Raw genomic sequence first — 24674 nt, forward strand, 5'->3', positions numbered from 1 at the left:
GTGCAGGCAACATCCAGGCAGCCATGCTCTAGCCATCATCATTTTCTTCCCCTCAAACTCAGAGACCAGGAACCCAGAGATGTTGTCATTCCCCAAGTGAGCCAGTTTTCTCAGCTTGCAGCAAGCTACAGAATGAGCTCATACGCTATTACTTATTCATAGACGCTGTCACACATGCTGACGCAACCACAGACAGACATGCTGCTAAAAGGAGCTGGATAAGTATACAGACCAGGCTGGCAGGAGAAGAGCTGGGAGGCATCAAGTCAGGCAGGATGCAAAAATAAACCCTAACTAAGCCTTAAAGCATATTATTTAACATCCTGCAGGTCAGCTCTTTGCAGAATTTTTAGGGTGAAATTTCGGAACAAAAATATCTGAATGAAAATCACAGGTTTGATGTCTCCATCTCCCTGAGGAAAACTCCCAAGCAGTACAGTTTGGTAATGTATGAAAAGCAATTACTGTATGTGTTTCCACCATCCAAAATGGGCATACAGCACCGCATTGGTTTTTTGGGACCCTTCTTGTGGGAGTACCAAAACCAATGGTGTAGTTCACCGAAGGTGGAGCTACAATACTTCTTTGATTGTTTAGAACTTTGATCACTGGAGACAATGACTACGTTTACATGCACTCAATAACCCTTTTAAAACCTGAATATTGGCAATAACCTGAATTTGCACGGCCATGTAAACACTTTGAATAACCCGAATTTGCTCATATTCCGGTTTTTAAAAACCCGAATATTACCCCTGGGTTACTCCTTTTAAAACCCGAATATTCAGTCATATAAACGCCAAATGGAATATCCCGACCAAACGGAACAGGAATTTGTCTACACACTAACACACACGCGCCGCGGAACACACACACAAGCACGCAAGTGTGCAGATTTAAAAATAGAGCGGGAGCAAAACTTTGTTTTGATTTACTTTATTTCAGTTTTTACATTAATCAACCCCATCGAAGTCTCATCCTCTGTTTCTGCATTAAAGAGCTCCGCTAAATCAGCTGTGCCAGTCCGGATTCCTCGCTGTCAGAGTCTCTTTCCGTGCCGCGCGGCGCCTCGAAATGCCGGCTTTTGCGTAAGCTCGCAAAATAGTCCCAGCAGACACCTTAGCCCACGGATCAACAATCTATCTGCATACTGTGGCATAACTTGCCCAGCGCTGCCTTCCACTCCTGGAGAAACTGTGTTCCCCCTCTGTCATCCATTATTATGAATTATTACGAATGATTAATTACCATGTATACAGGGATAACCCTGTTTGCTCACGCATGTAAACGGAATATTCCGAATGTTTCAGTAACCGGAATATTAGCAATAACCCGAATTTTGACTGCATGTAAACGTAGTCAATGTGTTGCACAGGTCTGATGTAGCAGTAACAGTCATCCGAGCAACATACTTGGTAAAACTCTAGCTGTACCACTCAGTGAAGATGTGGATGGAGAGGCCGAATGAGACTCCATGATTCATTGTGCCATTGTTTGAACACGCCGGGGCACTTTTGTTTTTCTCAGTGGTTTGCAATTAGTCAGCATATTCTGCAGTAGATGGCTGCTTTTGGCAGTAGACGCTCCCTTGTTTTCTGTTTTTCAGTGAGTTGGATCATATCCTGCAGTTCACAGCAGAAATATGACCCAGAATTACAAACTTGACTGGACCACTTAATGGAACCACAGTGGGTAGTGGTTTAATAAACACAGGGAAATAAACTGGTTATCAAACGCCATTGTATAGCCCCCCCCTCCCCCCGTTTTATAAACACATTCTAACTTTGATTATACTACGCACTTATACAAAATATAGCATTAGTGCCACAGAAGTTAACGCTGTTGTAGCTGGACCAAAATGGCACAAAACTACGATACAAGCTGTTGGCCTCAGGATAATCATCTACATGGTTGTTCCTCTGTTTTATTGTTTCAAAAAGGGTTTTTTCCCACTTCTTTGAACATTTCTCTTGACAAACACCATAGCAGAGAAGAGCCTAAAGATACAGTTGTTTGCTTGTCAGGATTGTTTGACAAGCATTATTTGAGATTCTCTTTACGGAGTTTGCATTTCCCCCCCCAAAAAAGTAGCTGAGGGAAAAAAGAAACAGTCTCTGGATAAATACCATCAGCTGTCTCAAATTTTCTCATGTTTGCTTGGGGGGACTTTTCCCCCTCCTGTTCAAATCTTGATCTGTGTTGGCTTTGATAAGGAAAGGCATCTCAAGCATACAGAGTGGTGCCTTCAGTGTCTCACTGGAGGGACATTATTTTGGCCTTCACAGGTGCAGGTCTTTCTCCTTCTGTCAGATTGCCGTGTTGACTTGGTACTGTTTGTAAAACAATCAGGATCTAAGTTTACTGTTAGGTGGAGGGTGTACAGTTTTTGGATTAAATTTGTGCTTTTTTTTTTTACTTGCACTTGTATTTTTTTAATATATTAATTCATTTGCTAATTCTTTTTGTCCCACAAAGCTGATATTTTAGGTAATTAAAGTAAAATGCATTTTTCGGACAAATATAATTAGCAAATTAAACATTACAATTCCTTTGTAGTTTAAGAATAACCCATATTGATATCAGAAGGTCTGAATGTTAATGTTCCATAACACTTGGATAAATCAAGGTTACACAGCACATGAGCAGCAGCTGTCTCTCCTTTTTGTTTTTCTTATTTGCCTTTGTAAGGCTTTGCAGCAACGTACTTGATTTAAAAGCAACTGTCACAGCATGTGGTGGAGTTTGTGCTGGATGATTTCCAGGTGTGAATAAGTTGGATGGAACATGAGTTTTGACTGTTAAAGAGCAGATCAAGCTATGTGAAAGAATACCACTAAAATGCACATATGAACAGAGGATCAGGAGCTCTGGTATTTCTCATAATGTTGGTCTAGTTTGGTCCACTTGTCCTCATGGGGAGGATCACTTCAAATAAAAAAAATCTTGTTTGACATGATCATTTTGTATTAGGTAATGAAGCTTTTTTAATGGGACTGGTCTCTATCAGAATGGCTGGGCTTCCATTGGATTTGACCAGTATAAAAAGGTTGTAAATTATATTCACTGGCCGTCATAGGCTCCAGATCTCAGTCCAATTCAGCACCTGTGGGAAACTGTAGGAAAACAAGGCTCACCTCATCATCCAAATATTGAGTGAATAATTATTCTGAAGAAGCCTATCCTCATACGAAGGCAGTCTTTGTTTTTCCTTTTCTTTGTTATCCATCTGTTCTGTCCCTTCAGAAAGTTCACACAAAACACAGTTTTTATTTTTTGAAATCACTACATTTGAAATCACAGCCACTATCACTGCATATTGAAGAATATAGGTGCCTTATAATTAGGGGCTGCAACTAACGACTATTTTGATCGACGATAAGTCAGCGACTATTGAAACTATTGGTCGACCGTAATCGGCTTATGGATCTCATAAGTGTTAAATGGCTCTTCCTTCTTTAACTCTCAGCTTTTAATTGCAGGAGGTTGTTTAAATGATGTGATTATTGAAAATAAAAGACAAGAAAGATGGACAATCAATTCAAAAATACATCTTTAAATGAACTTTGCTGCCAGTCGCCGTGGTGTTGCATCAGCCACTGCCATGTTGTTTACCTGTACTCTATTCTCTGTGTGCAGCTCAGCAGAGAGAGAGAGAGATGCCTCACTCTCTGAAAAACACATGTGGTGACAATATTGTGCATGATGCCATTTTTGGCCGATATAGAAAGGAAGGAAATGATGATGATGATGATGATAATAATATAATAATACATTTTAGAGATTCGTCACTCTGCTGAAATATATGTAGTCGACATTTAAATTTGTTTCGGCCACTTCTAGTATCGATTTTTGTTGGTTTTGCCAGTACTCCTACTGGTAATAAGATTGGTTGAAAAAAAAACAAAACATAAAAACTGCTTTTTGTTTAATTTTCAACTTTTGTAAACAACGGTTTAAACATTCACTTATAAAAATGAAACATTTGATAAGTAAGTGTGTGTGTGTGTGTGTGTGTGTGTGGGTGTGGGTGGATATATGAATAGATGAATAGATAGAAATAGAATACTGTTTAAATCCATTACCAAGTCTTCGTAAATAAAATATTCTCAAATTTAAACCAAATATAAAACCTGTGTTTAAAACCTGTGTTCTCAACAACTGAGAATGGTCGCAGATCTGCTGCCATAATGCACCAGTGACATTAGTTATAGCTTCATCCCGATCTGAATTACTGGCAAAATTCTGTTTAAATGTCACAGGTAGCTGCGTTGACACAGTGCTGTTTTTTTTCCTTCCAGCATGAATATTCATATTTACGTGGTGCCTTTTCAAATGCGTTATACGGTTTGACGTGATTGCTGTTGAACAATGTCGGCACACTGCTCTCGTCTTACCTACTTGTCTTTGTCCGTTGTCGTTTTTCACCGGGAAACCGAAGTGTTCCCAAACAGAAGGTAAAGGAGATAAGGGAGGGTCTTCAAGCTCCAGCCTCTTGTTTGCATCAGCAATGAAGTCTGCTACCAGGAAAAAAAACCTCACGTGGGAGTCCAGTGCTGACTACAAACTTCCAGTGTGGCACTTAAGATGGACATGTGTGGGAACTCAGATTTGAACTATGCTCTGCGTGCAAAACAAGCCTGTTAAATAGCTGCTGTACATTGTATTCGGATCGGTCTGTGATCTGTACGTACAGCCCTGTACCGAAACAGTTCCGTACGAATCCATGTAACATTACACCCCTAGTTCTGAGGGTAATTTTGTCTATTTCTAATGATGGAAAAGCTTTAATCAAAAGTAAGAGAATTGCTATTTAGTTGTTTATTTATAATTGTTGGTGCATAAATTTGCATAGCATGCAAATATAAGAGTCACAAACAAAATAAAGATAACAAAATGCTTCGAAATGTGTTTTATTTTGAGTGCCTAAGCAATGTTTTTCTCATCTTCTCTCCCTTGTCCTCCCTGTCTTTCATTTTCCCTCCCTTTTTCAGGACCAGTTTGATAATCTGGACAAACACACCCAGTGGGGGATCGACTTTCTTGAGCGCTATGCAAAATTCGTCAAGGAACGGCTGGACATAGAGCAAAACTATGCCAAACAGCTACGGTACACACACACACACACACACACACACACACACACACACACACACACACACACACACACACACACACACACACACACACACACACACACACACACACACACACACACACACACACACACACACACACACACACACACACACACAAATCCACGCAAACAGACAAACTTTGCAGCTGTTGAGGACTAACAGCTACTTGCTTCGAAAGTCAAAAAATATTCTATAATGACGTCAGTGTTTAGTTTTTTAAATGTAATTCAAAGAGATTCTCATGGACGGGAACTCCACTCTTACATTTTTACATTCCTACACAATACATACAGTATTACTGTGCACAAAGTGCATCAGTGAAACAATACAAGATTAGAGACCTAAAATTCATCTCACTTTTCAAGAATTATTATTTGCAGGCTTTTAGTGGAGATCTTGTGCTGGTATCAAACTACACTATATTTTGCCATTTGAACCATAAGCACTAACAGAAAGTTGAATTGTTGCCTTAATCCGACCGATATCGGATTTTTAAAAGCCATGTATACACCATAGCCGGGCCGAACTGAAGCTCTTGAGATCGAGCTTTTAGTGCCAAATAGGGCTGGGCGATATATCGAGATTTTAATATATATCGATATATTTTCAAACGCGATATGGTACGAGACAATATCGTTTATATCGATTTAAAAAAAAAAAAAAAAAAAAAAAAAAAAAAATTGAATTTTTTTTTTAATGATTTTGATATAGCTTATTTGGTGACAAATTGACTTGAATGTTTTATTTGAGGTTTGCACAAATGTTTTGTTATTTGCACCACTGTCAACCTCAGTGGAAAAGTCTGCCTGTTACTGTCTACATTGTATTAACTGCACAGTGTATTTTAATTTAATTGTTATGCAGGAAAGGGATATTTGTTTTATTTTATTCAAGAAGCATTTTTATTCTATATATGCAGGCAGTTTATTTTTATTTCATTTGTTTTATACATTTTGATATTGTGCAGACCTCTGTTAATAAAGGTACCTGTGTGACATTTGGCACGAGGCTTTGTATTAAAACTGACTGTTTTTTTTAAGGGTTTGCCTCAGAAAAAAAATGAAGCTAACAGAGATGCTATGCTATAATGCTTTGGGGGAAACCCCAATTATGGCACAGAAAAAATATCGAGATATATATCGAGTATCGCCATTCAGCTAGAAAATATCGAGATATGACTTTTGGTCCATATCGCCCAGCCCTAGTGCCAAATAATAATTAGTTATTCCAGCATACGCAACCCGGGCTTTACCGAGCTAGTGACTGCCCCGGGACGCCCCCTTCCAGGAAGTGATGGGCCGGGGAGCAGGAATGATAACAGTCACGGCATCACAACAACACGGTAACAGAAGAAGAAGAGGGAGAATTTGTGTGCATCTTACCTGCAACATGATCAGGCTTAGTATGTACGAAATTTACAGAGCTGCACAGATAGTCATATTTTTAAAAACACTTTTATGAATGAATGTGAATCAATTTGGTAGACAAGTTTAGTGTAGTGGAAGTTTGATTACGTTGTGTTCGGTTGTATGCAAAAGGTTTTGGTATGACGAGAGGAAAACACAGCACTTACAGAAGATAAAGTTGATGTGAAATCTCTTAAATATGAAAGTGCAGTTGCTTTTCATTGCATGAAGCCTAACGCTCATGTGTGTTTTAGACATCACACCCACGATGACATGTCCAGTCTGTCTGACTGAATGTCTGATCTCAGTGCAGTTTCAGGACGTTTTGACACTTTGTGTGTTTGTTTGAGTGGACAACTCTGAAAATGTTGAAATGAAACTGAGTTTACTGATAAGGTTATTTAAATTCCAGTGGTTGCACAGTCACTGCTGCAGAGCCAAACTCTGGAGAATGAGTAGTGATACAACCATCTGTGTTCTCAACAACGGAGAATGGTCGCAGATCCGCCGCAGTCTGAAACATGCACACATGTTCAATGTGTGCATGTTTCAGACTGCCACAGTCCTTATTTTACTAATAACAAGAATACTTGTATTCATGCGCACATGTATTCACACTGTAACCCAGACTCACACACACACTCGTTCACTCTCTTGGTAATTCATTCATCTTTTTCACTGTATTACAGTTATATGGAGCCAGAGGGAAATGGCAGTCACTAGCTTTGATGTTTGGATCTTTGATTCATCTCTTTATGTAGATTTGTGTGTGTGTGTGTGTGTGTGTGTGTGTGTGTGTGTGTGTGTGTGTGTGTGTGTGTGTGTGTGTGTGTGTGTGTGTGTGTGTGTGTGTGTGTGTGTGTGTGCGTGTGCGTGTGCGTGATTGCCTCTTGCGTCTTAACATGTCTTGAAATGCCATGCAGTATATTTAGCTTTTAAGTTTGATTCTCTTTCTTGTCTATCAGGAGCTTGGTGAAGAAATATTGTCCAAAGCGCTCTAAAGATGAGGAGCCGAGGTGAGTAACTTCAGATGACTTGTTTTTTTTTTTCTTTTTTAAACTTCCTAGACACTGTGAGTGTTTGAGAATGGAAAGATCTACTGGACTTTATAAATATTATTTGTGACTGTTCCTCAAATTCTGTCTGTCTGCGGAGTTACCGAGCAGTGTTTCAGGGAAGTCGTGGAACCATTTATTTATAAAAAGCACTTTAATTATGCACATTTCATTCTTAAAGATACCTTTGAATGTTTTCCTTGGCAAATACAACAAAGATGTCAGATTTCAAAACCATACAAAAAGCCTCATGTTTTGGAAACCTCGCTGAAGGCGGATGTGCACTTTTTGTTCTTGCACCAAGTTCCTGAATGTTTTCTCTGGTGTTGCCACAAAAATAAAATCTAAGCATCATTTATGTTATGGTTGCTGAAAAACTGCTATTGTGCTTTTTTTTAACATTAATTGTCATGACATAAGTTTTCATTGCTAAGCGGAGAGAAACATAAAAATAAGTAAGATGTAAGATGAGGTGTATGTTTTTGTTTAGTTGTTTTTTTCCTGCACCATAGTACAATTTAGACAAACGGGATTCTTTGTTCTTCAGGTCTTCAAGGTCTGACTGAACACAAAAACTACTTTTTGAGAAAGTAAAGACATTTTATCAAACATTGCTCCTCCATTTAGTCTACAAAGTAACAAAAAATGGTAATATGATGAACGGGATTAGTAAACTTAATGTTTGTGGCCTACAAGAGTTTTGCTTGGGTATTTGAATTTTCCTCAGTATTTTATCATTTATTTCCAAAATTAATATAGTAGTAGATGTTTAAGTGTCTTTTGTGAAATGATTAGCCCCTGTGTGACTGGGGTCAGAGCAGAGACAAAGCATGCGCTATGTACACTCGATCACGTGTTAACTATGTGCACGTTTTGCAGGTTCACGTCATGTATGTCATTCTACTCCATACTGAATGAATTAAATGACTACGCTGGTCAGAGGGAGGTGGTGGCCGAGGAGATGGCTCACAAGGTTTACGGTGAGCTGATGAAGTACAGCCAAGACCTTAAAGCTGAGAGGAAACATGTGAGTACGACGAGTTCATGCTTCACCGCTTGACGCGTCACTGACAATCAGTGTTTTGTGAAACTAACTGTTGCTTCCTGTCATGAGACGGATGTTACCATTTATGTCGTCTCTTTCTCCTTGTGCTTTAGTTTTCTGTTTGGTTTCGTTCAAGGATAAATATGCTGGAAGAGATGTTAACCATCTGTCTTTTGTGTTTACTACCATCTGCTGATGGCAGAAACAGAAAATCTGAGTTTGTATGTTTTGGAAGAACAGCGCCCCCTACTTGATTTTAATTTATAGGACTTCCATGACTTCTCCATAATGGCTTAAAACAAAAAGTATTAAAGTTGTTGTTGTGGATGGTGATAATGATTATATTTATCTGTAGGACAGTGTTACACAAACAGTTTAAACAGTGCAATAACATAAAATTAGTTAGAAAAAAGCTAACAACCAACTTCTTTGAGATTTGAAATCTAAAGGTCTGAAATTAAAACTAAATAATCAAATAGTAAAATGAAAATTGGAAAATGTATCAGAAATATAGCAAAAAGAAAAACAACAAAAATGAAAAAAAAAAAAAAAAAAAAATCAGTAAGGCCTTATATGAAATGAATTATTAATATTTATGTAAAGAGAGTAAACGCATTGAAAATCAATCAAAATGGAATAAACTTAAAGATGATGATGACAACCAGATCCTGAATGAAGTAACAAGTTAACTGCAGTTTATTTTGTAAATCTGCAGTATCAGCTCTTTGTTTCTGTGTTTGTAGCTGTGACACAAAGTCCAATATTTTTGTTTGTACATATATTTATGTATTTTTCTGTGTTTATGTGTCTTGTGTTGGTGTGCAAATGAGCAGCATCTACAGGAGGGCAGGAAGGCTCAGCAGTATCTGGATCATTGCTGGAAGCAGATGGACAATGTAAGTGAGGAGGGAGGGAGGAGGTGAAACGAAGAGAAGAATTTTAAGTGTTTAGTGTAAATATTCTCTGTCAGAGACAGCCAGCTGCTTTTATCTCATACTTGTGTGCATAAAGAACGAACAAAATGCTAACAGAAGAAGCCAAAAGACATCTAACATCCACTGTTTGATGTCATATTTTTACACAATCCTTCATCTGGCTTGAGACAAATATGCATTTCTGCTACATATATTTATATATATATATATATATATATATATATATATATATATATATATATATATATATGTGTGTGTGTGTGTATGTTTAGCTTTTAGAAGCAGCTTTGGACTCTCATTCCCTGTAAATAGGACCTATGATTTTTTTTTTTTTTTTACATATTTTGTGTCTCGATTTGAAAAGAAAGCATTATCTTTTTGTTCCTCCTGCCAAGATTTCTTGTCCACAGGGACGAAGACTTAATACCAGGAAATGCAGGGTGACAGACACCAACGCAGACCTCAGAGCAGATATACAGATAACCCCCTCCCACAGCAAGGCTGAGCCGGTGTGCTGCATTTGGCCTTTGACAACTGTCTGTCTGGCTCCCAGAAGGCTCTTAGTAGAGAAAAATTCCATTTGTTCATTTCTGAGGTCATTCAATTACATTTGCTGAGTTATTTCAAAACGCTGCTCATTGCAGGACAAATGGTTTACCATCACAATTCCACGGGAGCTAAATGCTGATAGCTTCCTGTTAAATGTATAAATAATGCAGATGCAGTCCAGTTTTCTGGCATGTGTCCCGTTAGTTGAGTTGGCCCAGCATGTGAGACTGTTCAGTGTGTGGTCTCCGTGACTTTAACAGTGACTACCTAGTGACTAGACTGTAATGTCTCAGCTATTCACTGTGTTTCCTTCCCCACTAATGTAACCCAGATGGCCTGTCAGGAAGTAAACTATCTGTGTCTGATTCATCTCCCTCTCATTCACTTTTAAAAAATGTTGTTATTTACTGATTCATGAAATGGAATGTGTGGCGCAAGGCTGCTTTATGGATCTATTTAAAAATGTACCCTCTTTTTTTCTTTTAGAGTAAAAAGAAGTTTGAGAGAGAGTGTCGCGAAGCAGAAAAATCCCAGATTAATTATGATCGCTTGGATAATGACATCAACGCCACCAAGTCAGATGTGGAGAAGGTAGGACGTTCCCACCTTTAACGGCACTGCTTTAAATTCTTTATCTGAAGAAGCTGTGATAAACTGTCTCCAGCTTCTTGTTTTTTTATCACCAATAAAAATGCTTGAATGTTGACTTCATTCTGTTGTTGGCAGAAGACTAAAGGCTGAAAGTAGAGTCTTCGTTCTTCTTTTTTTTTTTTTTTTTTACATTTAATGCTTGATGATTCAATTAAAAAAACAAAACATAAGTTTGTATTGTGTAATTAATATACATGAAATTTAAATTGCAGCTCCTTTTTATTTTTATTCTACACTTACTTTATAATTAGATTTGAGGGGAAACATTAAAGGACTACAAATATTCCTTAAAAATCATTAAGTGCATCCCTTAGTAAACGTCTTTACTAACTGAAAGAGGTTTAATGTAATTGAAGTAAGATAGTGCCGGTTAAAAGCATTTGTCTACATTTGTGTGTGCCTGGTGTGATGCTTGGAGCAAAGATTATTTTCCACTCTTTAAAAGAAAAGAGGGAAATGTTCTTCCAGTTAGAGCAGCATTTTCCTTTCCTTTCCTTTGCTTCGGAATGGGTTTAAGCACAGTGATTTAATTTATTTATTTTTTATTTTTTAACCTCATGAATTCATGTTGTTATGGATGTTATTGTTCAGGCCAAAGCCCAGTTCTACCTGCGCACTCACGCAGCCGATGAGAGCAAGAACGAGTACGCTGCTCAGCTGCAAAACTTCAACGCAGAGCAGTGGAAACATTTCAACAACGCTATCCCACACATCTTCAAGGTAAGACGACATGCTGAGCGTCACATCACAGGACACATGTTTAGAGTTTGAATCTAATCCTCATAGATGTTCATTATGAGTCATTTCGTAATTATCCTCGGTAAACACCATTTACCCATTAACTGTGATAATATTCCAATTCTGTGGTAATAGACTTCTCAACTATCATTAAAACGGCACTTTGTAGCCAGCAGTTTTTAGTGGGGAATTTATTGGTCAGTTCTGCTCTTAAATTAGCTTTTTTTTGTCCTTGATCCTTCTCATTGGGCATTTGAGCCTTCCAGGTTCTTGATCAAACACTTCTGAGACAATACTTACTTCTCACACCAGGAAATTACTTCAGAAATTTTGGAAGCTGTAGCACAGCCACTGCACTGCTCAATACTTCATCAAGGTGATAATACTTGGTGTTCTGTTAATGTTTAGGAACTTGAATGATCAACATATCAAAAATGCCATCCTGAAAAGCCTGGAAGTCCTTTTTGGACAGAATCATCTTCCATTGAGTACAATCTGGTTCTAAATCTATTAATTTCGGACTCTTTTAGCATCCTGGAACACTACAGCGATTTCTTATATAGGATAATTTAGGACCAGCTAACTCTGACAAGTTCTTTACATTCAAAATGTCCTCTTGAAGTGTCTATAAGCAATGCAGCATCTGTTAACTTTGTGTATTCCACTTCCTCTGTTCTGTGTACAGAATCTGCAGAGCATGGACGAACGTCGAACAGTGAAGCTCGGGGAGACGTATCGAAGCTTTGCTGAAGCAGAGCGGAGAGTCATCCCCATCGTCTCCAAATGTCTAGAAGGAATGGTCTCTGCTGCCAAGGCTGTGGATGAGCGAAGAGTATGTGGTGAAAGATTAAAAGCTTCTTCTGAAGCCTCCCTGCCGCCTCATCATCTGGTTTTATCCTCCACTCTTCCCAGGATTCAGCAATAGTCGTGGAATCATTCAAGTCCGGCTTTGAACCTCCAGGAGAATTCCCCTTTGAAGACTACAGTCAGAATTTGAGCAGAACCGGTTCAGACGGGACCATCAGTAACACACCTAAAGGAGACAGAGACAGGGATGGAGGTCCGGTGTCCCGGTCTGACCCCAAACACCCCATGAGCAGACCCAAGAACAAGCTCTGGCTGTTTGGAAAGAAACCAAAGGTACCCAAGGGTGGGAGGCTTCCTGAACCATTGTTCACCATCTTCACCCACGACAATAGCGCGCAGATGATAACTAATTTAATTTTAACTGTCTTTACCTTAAAACATGTCAGATTTATTAGTAACTTCCTAAACAGCCATTCTATTCCCTCATTTTCCTGCATCTAGCAGTGTTGCTGTCAGATTTGCCTTGACCTAGTTTGCTGATAAATCACTTTCTCTGCACCCAGGTCATGCTCTCGTCCCAGCGTTTGTAATAACCGAATTGTTGGACCTTGGTCCTCTTCTTAAAGACCGGGTTGGTCATTCATTAACATTCTGCCGGGCTCGTGTTTGCCCCATCAGTTTCTACACAGTGTCAGGAATCTGTGTGGTTAATGGAGTGTTTATGTACACAGAGTTCAAAATATTCACAAGCATGTTCAGCACAAGTTTAGACTTTAAAGCACATATTATTAGTTAATAAATATAAAAATAATGAAAGAAACGTGACAGCTTTTAAGTATGGTACTCATGTCTTTGACTGCATAAGGAACATTTGATTGACAGGGAAACACACGAGCCTTGACTGCCTCAAATCAAGAAAAGACCATGAATGAAAAAGAAATCTTTAACGAGACACTGATCCTGGTTTGAATGTGAGATAAACAAGTCATGTGGCGCTCCAGCCCTTATACAGGTGGTTAGCTGAAGGAAAAACAACTTGATTATATAAGAGGACAGTTTTGTTTCAATCTCAAGGCGGCTGGATTTATGTTCCCTCTTGACATTCATGACTTCCTGATTACATTTCTTTTCTTTTAATATGTTTTAACTGACTGCACAGATCAGATTTGACTTTATGTATGGGTTGTGTTCTTTTTTTGTTGTGAATGGGTTTTGGGAAGTATTTGAGGATGTTGTCACAGATCTCAAGTTGATAAATTAACATTGAAGGTCTGTGTTTCCGCACTCTTATGAGGAACATTAGAAATTCTTGAGTGACTCATCTTCCAGTCACCGATGTACGCTTTTAAGGGAATTTCCCTCGGTATATCTGACTATGACCAACGGAGTAAAAATGTAACGCTAATTCAAATGTTGTGTCATCCTGACTTCTGCCTTTGTCCTCTCCCCCTGCTGCCCACCAGTCCCCCTCTTTCTCTCCTCCTCCTCCACCTTCAGCCTCCTCTTATCAGAGGCCCACCTCCCACCTCTTTCCCTCACCACGGTTCCTCTCTGACCTTGTGAGCCACTATCATTCTGAGATAAAGACCACGGTACCTAGAATCCCCCAGACTTTGAGGGGCCTGAGGAGAGGGGTGAGACAGGAAGTAGTGCTGTGCTTGGGACTGGATGACAGGATTTTGTGTTCTATCATTTCTGCAGGATGTCTGCAGGTCCTGCGTTTAGTGTAAAATATCTTAAACTCAGATTTCCGTCGTCTTTAACAAACCGTTGGTTTTATTGGTCTGATGAAAGCATGAAAACATTAGTTTAAATTTAAAGCGCTTGCAGACAACTTGTTATTTTGTTTTTTTTATTCTTCCTGTTTTATTTGACCCCCCCCCCTTTTCTTTTATTCCTTCTCTTTACTTTGTGTTTGTGTGATTCTTTCTTTCCTTAATTTTATGAGACAGATTTTGGCTCCAATCCCAAGAAGGTGGATCCCTGGTGATTGACGGTGTGTGTGTGTGACTGTGTGTGAGGGATTTAGAGTCTTTCTGGCATCATGTTTGCAGTGTTGTGTCTGTGTGTTGCAGGGAAATAACATCTGAAGTCGGTTACTAGCATCAAGATGTCAGTCTGACTTGAGTCTGCTGTGCTCAAATCAGTCATTTTGTGTGTGTGTGTGTGTGTGTGTGTGTGTGTGTGCTCTAACACTGACATTAAGCTGTGAAAATGAGCTTTCTGCTTCTTGACAGTTTAACACGAATTTGTAAATAATGCCCAGCCTCAGTGCCAAATTAAACCCTTAATTGGCTTTTATTTTCATCAGTTCTGTCATCGCCATCTCTGATTGGCTGGTTTATGTAACTGGACAGTAAAGAATGACAGAATCCTAAAAATATATCACACTGATTTTGACAAAGATAGATATAATAGAAATCCAGAGAAAGGCAGGGAGTCGGGGAAATTTGGTCAATTTTGAGAAAGACGTAGGATGTCAAAGTGCTTTGTGGAATTTCTCTGTGTTGGTTGTTATTCAATTAATTTCAATTCCATTCAATTCAAAATACTTTATTAATCCCTGAAGGCCTGAATAAACTTAAATTCATCAAGATTATGTAACTGAGATTGATTAATGTAAGTCCCTTAACCAATACCCTTGCAACATAATTTGGATACTTAATTATTTGACACTCTAAATTCAGCAAAAAAGTAAATGATGTGGATATCCTGAATAATAGCCTATAGAATCTGCATTATTTCCTGTTTGCTAGTTAGATCATTATTGCTCAACTTATTTACATTTTACTGCCACCTGCTGTCCGTACCCAGATCGACATGTATCCTGCAGCATTGTTGAGTATGCACAGAAAAGTAACACAAAAGATCGTGCACTGTACCAGTATCACAAACTCTGCAGGGCACTTTAACCATCTTCATATATTAAAGATGATAATTTATAAATGTATAGCACACATTTAATCAGCTTTGATATTAATACATTAGAAGAAAATGAGAGGAAATAAAAAGGAGTATCTATATTTGATATGTTATGTTGCCTAATTTAAAAGCAAAACTTGCTTATGTTGTTAAACATGAACTTTTTCTCCAGCTTCCATCGCTGTAGCATCATGATTCTTTTCTGATTCTGTTGTGATATTTGTCCTGGTCAGACTGGGAACACCAACACTAACACACAGTGTGACTAGCTTTGTGACAGCTGAACTGACGACTAACCAGCATCCCGTGTTGTTCTCTTTTTGTTTACTGTAATGGTAAATGCGTTGCTGCTCAGTGGTCAGTAAAGATGGTAAGTGAGTCAGTGTGAGTATGTAGACTAGTCCTGAAGACGGCAGTGTCACTAACCGTTCACACGTTTTCACCATTAAAGACTTCCCTTAGCTAGTTATCCACGACACAAACCTGGTAGACCTAATTAATTTAGCCACCAATAGTCTTCCTGTAGCATAAACATAACAAACATGAAGTACATGTGGATGCATCCTCAACAGGATAGAGTTCCCTAGTATTAAAAAAAGGTTGGTGTTTTATAAATGGTTTATATCAACTTAACCTGTGGAGAAGCTCATATAACAGAATCAAAACTCAGAAGAAGGGTTAACTTTAGGTGTAACTCTTGCTATTTAGAGGACGATAGTAGTCTCACAAATATCTCGTTTGTAATTTAAGTAACATTTGATTCCAGTAGCTTCAGCCTCTGAACAATTTGTATCGCTATTATTTGAACATTTAACAGAAACACTGAAACAAACAAACTTGCAGATCTTTATTCGGCCTAAGGTGTCCAGGTGTCAGTCTCTTGTTTTAATATTATTTCTCCTCCCCAGGCACCGTCTTTGGAGGATTTTAGCCACTTTCCTCCCGAGCAGAGGAGAAAGAGGCTGCAGCAGAGGATTGACGAACTCAACAAGGAGCTCCAGAAAGAGATGGATCAGAGGTGAGACGTGCAAAAGTTCAGGCTGTCAACGAGGCTTGATGAAGTGCATCATTCCGTCTGTGGATTTCTTTAATTTGATCTTAGCTTCTGCCTTCCTCTTTAATGAACAAGAGATTTCATGTGAGAGAAGAAGCAGGAAGAGATTGGAAGAATATCTTCTCATGACCCGCTAACTGCTCGGTATGATTCGTCTGCTACATCAACCCCTGTCCTTGCTTGTGTGTTTCCGTCAGAGACGCTTTGAACAAGATGAAGGATGTGTACGAGAAGAATCCTCAGATGGGCGACCCCAGCAGCCTGCAGCCGAAAATATCAGAGACCATTTGTAACATGGAGAAGTTGCGCTCAGAAATCCACAAAAATGAGGTATGTGATCGAGGGATGAAGCTGAATAAAGTTTTTTATTACATCTGCTGATGCTTGTGGCTTCCGGGCAACTGTTAACATCGTTGGAACGGCCTCCTCAACTATGCTAAAAGATGGATGATCATCAAAATATGTGAGTTAAATATCTGTATCTCTGCTGACAGACTTGGTTAGCCGAGGTGGAAGGAAAGCAGAGCTCCAGGGGAGACAGAAGACACAGCGCCGACAATCACCAACACACTCCTCAAGGCAGAGAGAGGTGAACTCCGGCTTCGCACATGAACATGCACAGACAGAACCGGAGGGAGAGAGTTTTTTCCCCCCACTATGAATATTACAAAAGCTTTATCTGTTCAGCTAAGAGATGCTTAGTTTCTTTAAACAGCTCATAGATTCTGGCTGTTGTCGGTCATTTATGTTCTAGGATCTTTCAAGTGTTATTTTGCCATTTTTAGACACTTTTTTTCTGTGTTTGTTGTGTGATTACAGTGTTTACATGCAACGCTGCCACAATACGCTTATGAACAGTCAACTTATTTAATCCTATATTTAGAATTCAATTCAAATCAAGCAGCTATAATGAAGACAGAAAGTCCTGTTCAGTCACCACACGTCTTAACTTTGTATCATGTAATCCTGACTCCAACCTCTCCCGTGTTTCTCTCAGTCCTGAGGGCAGTTACACGGATGACACCAGCCAGGAACATCAGACGCCTCACCGCCGGCCGCGTCCTGCGCAGCCGACCCCCGACCCTCACGAGTTTGATGATGAGTTTGATGACGACGACCCGCTGCCCGTCATCGGACACTGCAAAGCGCTGTACTCGTTTGACGGTAAGACTACAAATTATCCTACATTGTTCAGTCGCTGCAGTTTACTAATAGGCTAATATCAGAGAAAATTATTCTAGAAAGTTGTTTTAACTCCATTCATCAGATAATGGCATCGCATGAACTGAGGGGACCAATATGATTTGTATATTGTATTTGCCTGAAACTACAAAATATACTAACTAACATGACGACATTAACGAAGAGACATATCGACCAAAATCAGTACTGATGCTGTTTCTGTTTGACTCATAGGTCAGAATGAGGGAACACTGGTCATGGCAGAGGATGAGGTAATTCTCTTTTTTCTTCTTTTTTTCCTCCACCTTTTTTGATTTTGATTTTGAGTTTTTTTATTTTGGTCCATTTGGATACAACATAGTACAACATAAAAAAAGGTCCAATATTTTAAGTGGCACCGAAAAGGTATAGGCTGAAGCCAAGGCTTATTATGCCTACCCTTTTATGAACCTCGACTCAGGAGGTTTTATACAAAACAAAACTAATAATTTGGGTTCAAACATTGAAAAAGAATGGATATATTGGACAAGTAACAAGTAAGCAAAGACAAAAAAACACAGACGAAAACAAAACTAAAAAACATACTATAAATTTGCCATAAGTGATAAATTAAGTGGTTCTTGGCAAGAGACTGTACAGCGCGGAGAACAGAGGTTAAGAGTAGGGGGTGTAAAAAATAAAAAAAATAAAATAAATAAATAATTTTTTAACATACCAAGTGGCTTACAGGGCACCTGGTATGATGTGGTGCTGCTTCACCGCACTCCTCGGCTAAACGGCCACGGAGAGCGGTCATGCAAACATTTGCTTCAATTTGCTACTATCATGGTATTATTATAATATTATCATATCAATGTTTTATATTTATTTAATATTTTATTTTTGAACTTATTTTTTAATTTGGTTACAGTAGTGCATAGTTTTAGTTCATTTTCCAAATTATTCCATAGCTGGACCCCCTTTATTGATATACAGTTGCTCTTCGTATTGGTCCGTACACCCATTTTCTTAAAAATACATGACCCCCTAAGTGGATATTTGGACTCCCTAACTTCAAACAGCTCCTGCATGCAGGGTGGGAGTATATTATTGTGTGCCTTGAACATGATTAAAACTGTATTAATGTCCACTAGGTCCTCCAATTTTAGGGTGTTTGTTTTAATAAAGAGTGGGTTGGTTGGATCAAGGTAGTCTGCATGGTTTATAATTCGTATTGCTTTCTTTTGCAGCTTTTGCAGCTTTTAGTTTTACAGGCGTAAACATTGTTGTAACCTTGTTGCTCTTTAATATTATTCTGTTTCCTGAGGATGGTTAGGTGTTAAATACACAGTTCCCAATTAAAAATAATGGACAGAAAGAAAAAGAAAGATCTTCAAAGTAACATCTTGTCTGTACCGGTGTTCTTCAGTTGAGGTCCGGAGGACCGAACTGCCCTGCAATCTTTACATGTGTCCGTGCTTCAACACACAAGGTTCAAATTACTGAGGTTTTAACATGTGCGGACCTTAATGGCGAGCTGAATAATTTCAACCAGGTGTGTTGGAGCAGAGAAACATCTGAAACCCAGAGTAGATGTTATGTTCTTAATTTTAGATGTTGCGTTTCAGTCAATGTGAACCTTTATACATTCTGACAGCTTAATGTACCGGTAAGCGATCTGACTCGTGTTTTAAAGAGACACTGCATGAACTGTCCAGTTTCAGGGAATTATTATTATTATATATATATATTATTATTAGTAGTAGCTTATGCATTGATGACCTAACTTTCTTTGTGTTGTTGCAGTTGGCATTTATACTTTATATTTTGTTGAAACCAAACTTTTTCCACTGTTTTCTCGGCACATAGTCCTGGTCTAGACTGAAATAGTAAAAATAACTTTGCTGGAATTTTCCTGCAGAAATCCAGAGGATGAATCACACTTTCCAACACATCAACCCCCGTTATATTGCAGTATCGTCTAGCTTAGATCTAGATTTGATGTGCTTTTTTTCATTGGTGTATGGTAAAGCACATTACCGTGAACCTAAAATGCCTTCGATGTGCTCCGTGCAGGTGTTGTACATCATCGAGGAGGATAAAGGAGACGGCTGGACGCGGGCGAGGAAGCAGAGCGGCGAAGAAGGCTACGTTCCCACGTCTTACGTAGAAATCACTATGGAGAAAAACAGCAAAGGTGCCGTCACCTACATCTGAAGCCACACTCACCCGTGTCTGTCATTTACGTCGCGTGTGCATTCCTGTGAACATAACGAGACGAATGGAAAAAGACAGCACCCTAACACCTGCATGGACATCAGTCATCTGTCTTTGTTTCACGTGCCCATCTCTTTACCTCTCTGTCCATTCCTCTAACGCTCTGCTCGTCCTTCTTCCCCCATCTGTGGGATTCATCTTTCAGAGTTGTACCTGAGATTCTGTTTGCAGTTATGTGTGAAACATGTCCACTGTAGTCGAGCCTCGCGTCTCCGCTGCAACAACTTCTTAACGAACAAAGTGTTTCAAATGTTTTTATGTAAAATATTAGAAAGAATTTATTTTTTGTTTTCCTCAATCTCAATTATTTTAATGGTTCCTTTTGTTCTTGCTGGAGATGATCAAACTCCCTAATTTTAAAGTTTTATTTGTGTGTCGACACATGTTTGTTTTATTTCTGTGTGTGTGCAAGCGTGTCTGTGGGTGTGTTTGTGTACATGCACTTTTTTTTGGCTTTTCTGTGCCATCGCACCAGTCCCAGTCTGGATTTAGCTGAGGAGAAGCAGATAAGGAAAACGGAGTCCTCCCGAAGGATAAACGTTCCCCCATCACTTGAACTAGTTTTGCCTCCTTGATATTGTTTGTATCAATCACAAGAAGCAGAGTTTAACTTCCTGCCAACAAATTTCCACAAAACAGCATCTAAAACCCTTACGCCTTAACATACGCATGAATATCTAAGTTTTTAGTTCCTAAATAGAAAGAAAAGGTGATTTTGGGAGTTATTTTCAGATGTGGATTCAAGCAGCAGTTCATTCATTTCCATAAAGCTGATAAACTTGTCGAAAAACAAGTTTAAAAACAGTGAAATTAACTTTAAGAAATATGAAAATATAGTGTTCAAAGTAGGTCCATTTTGTCTTTTTTTCTTTAAAGCAAGCATTTCTTTAACACGTTAATGAGTCTGCTTCTGGTTGTGTGTATGATTAATATGAAACATCCAATTTGAATCTAATTTCATAACTCATTAACCGATCTTTGACGTGAAGCAATAATAGACACACTACACAATACACTACACATTTTTTTTCTAGCATTTGTTGGCAGAAAGATGCTCAAGAATATCATCAGCTTTCGTTTCTGTGCTTAAAATGTTAAACCTGAAACGAGGTTTTTTTTACACGATTCTCACTCATATCATGTAAATTCTCATATTGTTCTCTTAACTCTCTATTGAATCTGTTGTGCAGCTTTCATGGTGACATGTTCTTTGTTTGCGTCTGCTATTAAAAACTCAGCACAAGTTTTCGCTGACTTTATGATTGCATCAGACCTCCGCTGCCGGTTATTTAACAGTTGTCAGTTAAATATTGTCACGTTGTTTGCAGCGGCATCACGTTGGGCAGCCAAACGCTGCCTGGCTGAAAGCCGGGACTTACAGAAACAGCTTCGCTGCTGATGTTATCAGTTCTTACACTGTTGGCAAGGAAACGTGACGAACATGAAGGCTGCTGAATGCACAGAAGGTCTTCGTTATGACATTAAAACACAAAAAAGGCTGATCTTTGTTCTCAATGTGCTGCGCTGCTGATAATGACTCTAAACTGAGAGTCTGAAATCAAAAGGTTTCAAATCTTAGTCTTAGTTTAACAGCAGGTGGTGTATAATGATTTATTATGGTCTGAATAATGGCATAAACAGACAAACTGCAGGAAACTCACGCTTGCATTTGGCTTTTTATTTTTATTTTTTAAACAATAAGTCACTTACTGTACATCCCCTTCGAAGGAAACTACAGAAGAATTTCTCTGTTAGAATGTGTTAACTCAACACTTTCTCTCTTGTGTTTGCGTGTGTGTGTGTGTGTGTGTGTGTGTGTGTGTGTGTGTGTGTTAACTGGCTCTCTCCTCTATGTGACTGCAGGTTCCTGAGGGCTGCAGAGTGGCCGGGCGATTTGATTGGCTGGTGGAGGGCTCACGCTGGTTGCTGATTATTGGTGGTGGGGGTAATTGTGACACCGGGTAGGGGGTTAAACAGGGCTGCAAGAGAGGTCTGCATGTCTGCATGCTCACTTACCGACAATCAGCGAAGCAAAACAGAAGAGATGAACATGCAAATATGTAGTTGACATCCTCATGTAGGATCCTTATTCATATTCAGGAGAGCCAGAGCAGCAGAGAGGGACAGCTCTCAGACGACAGGTGACGAAAAAACCTCCACTTTACTAACATCCAAACTTCTGTTAAGGCTTCAGGGGAAGGTTGTTTATGAAGTCTGTTTTAGATAAAAACAACATAAAATGTAACTTCACTAGAGACTACAGCTTCTTGAAAGATCAGCTTCTTTCACAGATTTAACTGCTGTTTCTTTTCCCCGTTGATTGATCCTGGTCAGAAGCCAGCACCAAATGATCAGCAAGAAAATGCATTCGTGTCCAGAGAATTTAAATGTTAGACAAGAATTATGTGAATCAGATGATCCACGGCCCGAGAGAAAAATCTGCATACATTGATCTGCCAGAATGATCCAAATTTCCCAGTTATTTAAACGAAATCTGATCATTTTGCATGATTAGTGGCTTTTGCTTTGTTTTGCTTCTCTTCCCTCCAGTGGTTTAACTGCTGCTGAGTGAAGAATTAGCATTTTGGCAATAATTATTGATCTTCACAGCGGTGCAGAATTATTGTTGCCACATTTAATTTTAAACCATATTCAAAACAGACAGTTCAACAACTGAGAAAACGACAGGCAGCAAAGCAAACTAGTAAAGCAAACTCTTTAAGCTGCCAGTTTAGTTTCCGTGCTCTTCCAGGTTGAGTTGCTGCAGAGAAGTTTTAGAGAATCACACCAGCTGGAGATTGTTACCTTCCTGTCACTAAGCTGTTGAATACTTGCTGCATGTCTCCCACAGGAACAAGCAAAAGAAAAACCTGCCGTATTTTCAGAGATAAACAGAACTTGTAAATGAGCTTGAGGGGGTGCAGAAATCGTCTCTTATGGGATGGAGCTTCTCACCTGTCTGTTGTGGCCTAAAACAATAACTGGCCTTTTTAGATGTTAATCAATCGGCTCTGGTGCTGCTGAGCAGATTGTTTGGGGGGAGAAGAGTGTTTAAGCTGACCTTTTTGAAGGTTAATCTCGTTACCCTCACAGTATTTCCACTCCCAGATTTTTTGAACAGCTCAAGATGACAGAAAAACAACAGACTTTAGAGCAGTTTTCAGTCACGTACTCATCCTGTATTTATTTCTGACACTAACACCATCAGTGCCGCTGTGCTCCAACTCATTCCTCTCGTCATCTGTGCTCTGTTGGTGATGTCTGCCTGCCTGAGCCGCTCTGCTCCTCATGCCTGCCTTCACCCTCATCCAGAAGCATGTTTTTAACGTGTCCCAGACAGGTTGTCTCATCAGTGTGTTTGTGGAACTCCGGCTGTGACTTGTCCTGTTGTCATGTTGCTCTAATGAAGCATGAGTGTTTTTTATGCCTGCGTAATGTCAGAGTTGCTTAGGCACATAGGACTTTCAGATGAATACAGGACCTCTCTTCGTCCCTGTCTCTCCGCCTCTTTCCTTTTCCTCCTCGGGTGTCATTCCAGCAGCTGACCAGCAGATGGAGACCTTCCCTGTCCAAACCACTACTCAGTTCCAGCCGGACTGAGACACTTTTAAAAACACCAAACTACCAAGAGGAGCTCCAGACTCTGCCTTAATCCTCTTTTCTCTCTTTTTTTTTTTTCTGGTGGAATTTTTAACACCGTGTTCTTCTGCCTGACTACATCTCCCATCAGCCACTTGGACTCACCTCCTCTGGGAAGAGAGACTCGGTGGTTTCCATGAAAAGTTTTTATTCCATGTAATCAGTTGTACTTGTGAATGTGACGACACGCACGCATGTAGCAGCGACCTGTACGGAAAGCCAAATGGGCCAAAAAAAAACTAACTAAAAACAAAAAAAAAAGACCTGTGCCAGTTTGGCTTTAACATGTACACATGCGCACGTGTTATATGCGTGATATTAGTTTTTAACCATTGAATGATTTGTACATATTCACATGTTATGTCATTCTGAATGTGTTTCCATGGTGATTGTTTTTGTGTTTGTTTAACCCTTTTCATGGGAGACAACAAGGTTTGGATTGAACCGATGCACTTTGCCCTGATGTACTACAGCATTTGAACCTGATTAAATGAAAGAGTGAATGAATGCACGTGGGAATGTGTGATGATTGCTGTGAGATGTGCAAACTTTTTGAATGACCACTAAAAAAAATGGCTCTAATTTTTCCTCCTGATGGGTTTTATACTTTTTGTAACTCTTGATGAGAAATTAATTTTTTTTTTTTTATGCATGATTTTCTAGATTCTTTGAATTCATTCATCTCTGTGGTGATTGTTTTTTAAAATTTCTTTTATAAATTCCTTACATCATCCTGTTTGATAACTGACATAAAAAGTTACATGTTGAGGCTATTTAAGATTAAAACTGCCGCTTACGAATCCTATCATATCAGACTCGTATAACCAGCAGGTGGTCGCGCTTTAGTTTCTTCCATGAAGCTGTGAAATGTGCAGAACGATGCTGTAGGTGTTACTTGAACTTCTTTTTTCTTCTTTGTGTCACAAAGCTGACCGTTTTGCCATCAATGTTGGTGAAATCCACATCCTGAAACTTTTTCCCTGTGGTCTTGATATAAAGCCAACTTGCTGCCATATTCGTGACCGTGCTGGCAGTATGAGCATATAAGTCACAAGATGTTAACCAAGACTCCCGTGGGGGTGCAAAATGAAAGAAACTCCATCGTTTTTGTTTTTTTTCAGTCAGTTTTTGTATTTTACGATGTTTTGTTTGAAATTACTGAGATCCAACCACATGTCTTGTTCTGACCTACTTCTGGCCTTTCTTCTTTTTTCAGTTGTAATGCAGTCATAACCTTAAATCCAGTTCCTCTTCGTTATCTGTGACATCAACAAAATGTCCTTCATTGCTTATTTATTTT

At 39.1% G+C, this 24674-nt stretch overlaps 1 protein-coding gene across 3 annotated transcripts in view; it reads left to right on the forward strand.

The window, feature by feature from the left end:
* The window catches only part of fnbp1l (formin binding protein 1-like), a 49535-nt gene extending 25918 nt beyond the window's left edge, over positions 1-23617 (forward strand). The window contains exons 2-17 of one of the 3 annotated variants that reach the window (XM_061738605.1): positions 4992-5107; positions 7507-7557; positions 8476-8623; positions 9475-9537; positions 10612-10716; positions 11368-11496; positions 12200-12346; positions 12427-12654; positions 15599-15613; positions 16152-16261; positions 16495-16627; positions 16792-16886; positions 17295-17461; positions 17714-17751; positions 19535-19655; positions 21599-23617. In XM_061738605.1, the coding sequence (XP_061594589.1) occupies positions 4992-5107; positions 7507-7557; positions 8476-8623; positions 9475-9537; positions 10612-10716; positions 11368-11496; positions 12200-12346; positions 12427-12654; positions 15599-15613; positions 16152-16261; positions 16495-16627; positions 16792-16886; positions 17295-17461; positions 17714-17751; positions 19535-19655; positions 21599-21606 (1674 nt within the window). In that variant the 3' untranslated portion in view covers positions 21607-23617. Of the gene's footprint in view, positions 1-4991; positions 5108-7506; positions 7558-8475; positions 8624-9474; positions 9538-10611; positions 10717-11367; positions 11497-12199; positions 12347-12426; positions 12655-15598; positions 15614-16151; positions 16262-16494; positions 16628-16791; positions 16887-17294; positions 17462-17713; positions 17752-19534 lie in introns of all 3 variants that reach the window. The other 2 variants (XM_061738603.1, XM_061738606.1) reach the window with 2 other exon arrangements.
* The last annotated feature ends 1057 nt before the right edge of the window (positions 23618-24674 follow it).

Source organism: Cololabis saira, chromosome 13 (assembly GCF_033807715.1).
Source record: "Cololabis saira isolate AMF1-May2022 chromosome 13, fColSai1.1, whole genome shotgun sequence".
NCBI classification, from domain to species: domain Eukaryota; kingdom Metazoa; phylum Chordata; class Actinopteri; order Beloniformes; family Belonidae; genus Cololabis; species Cololabis saira.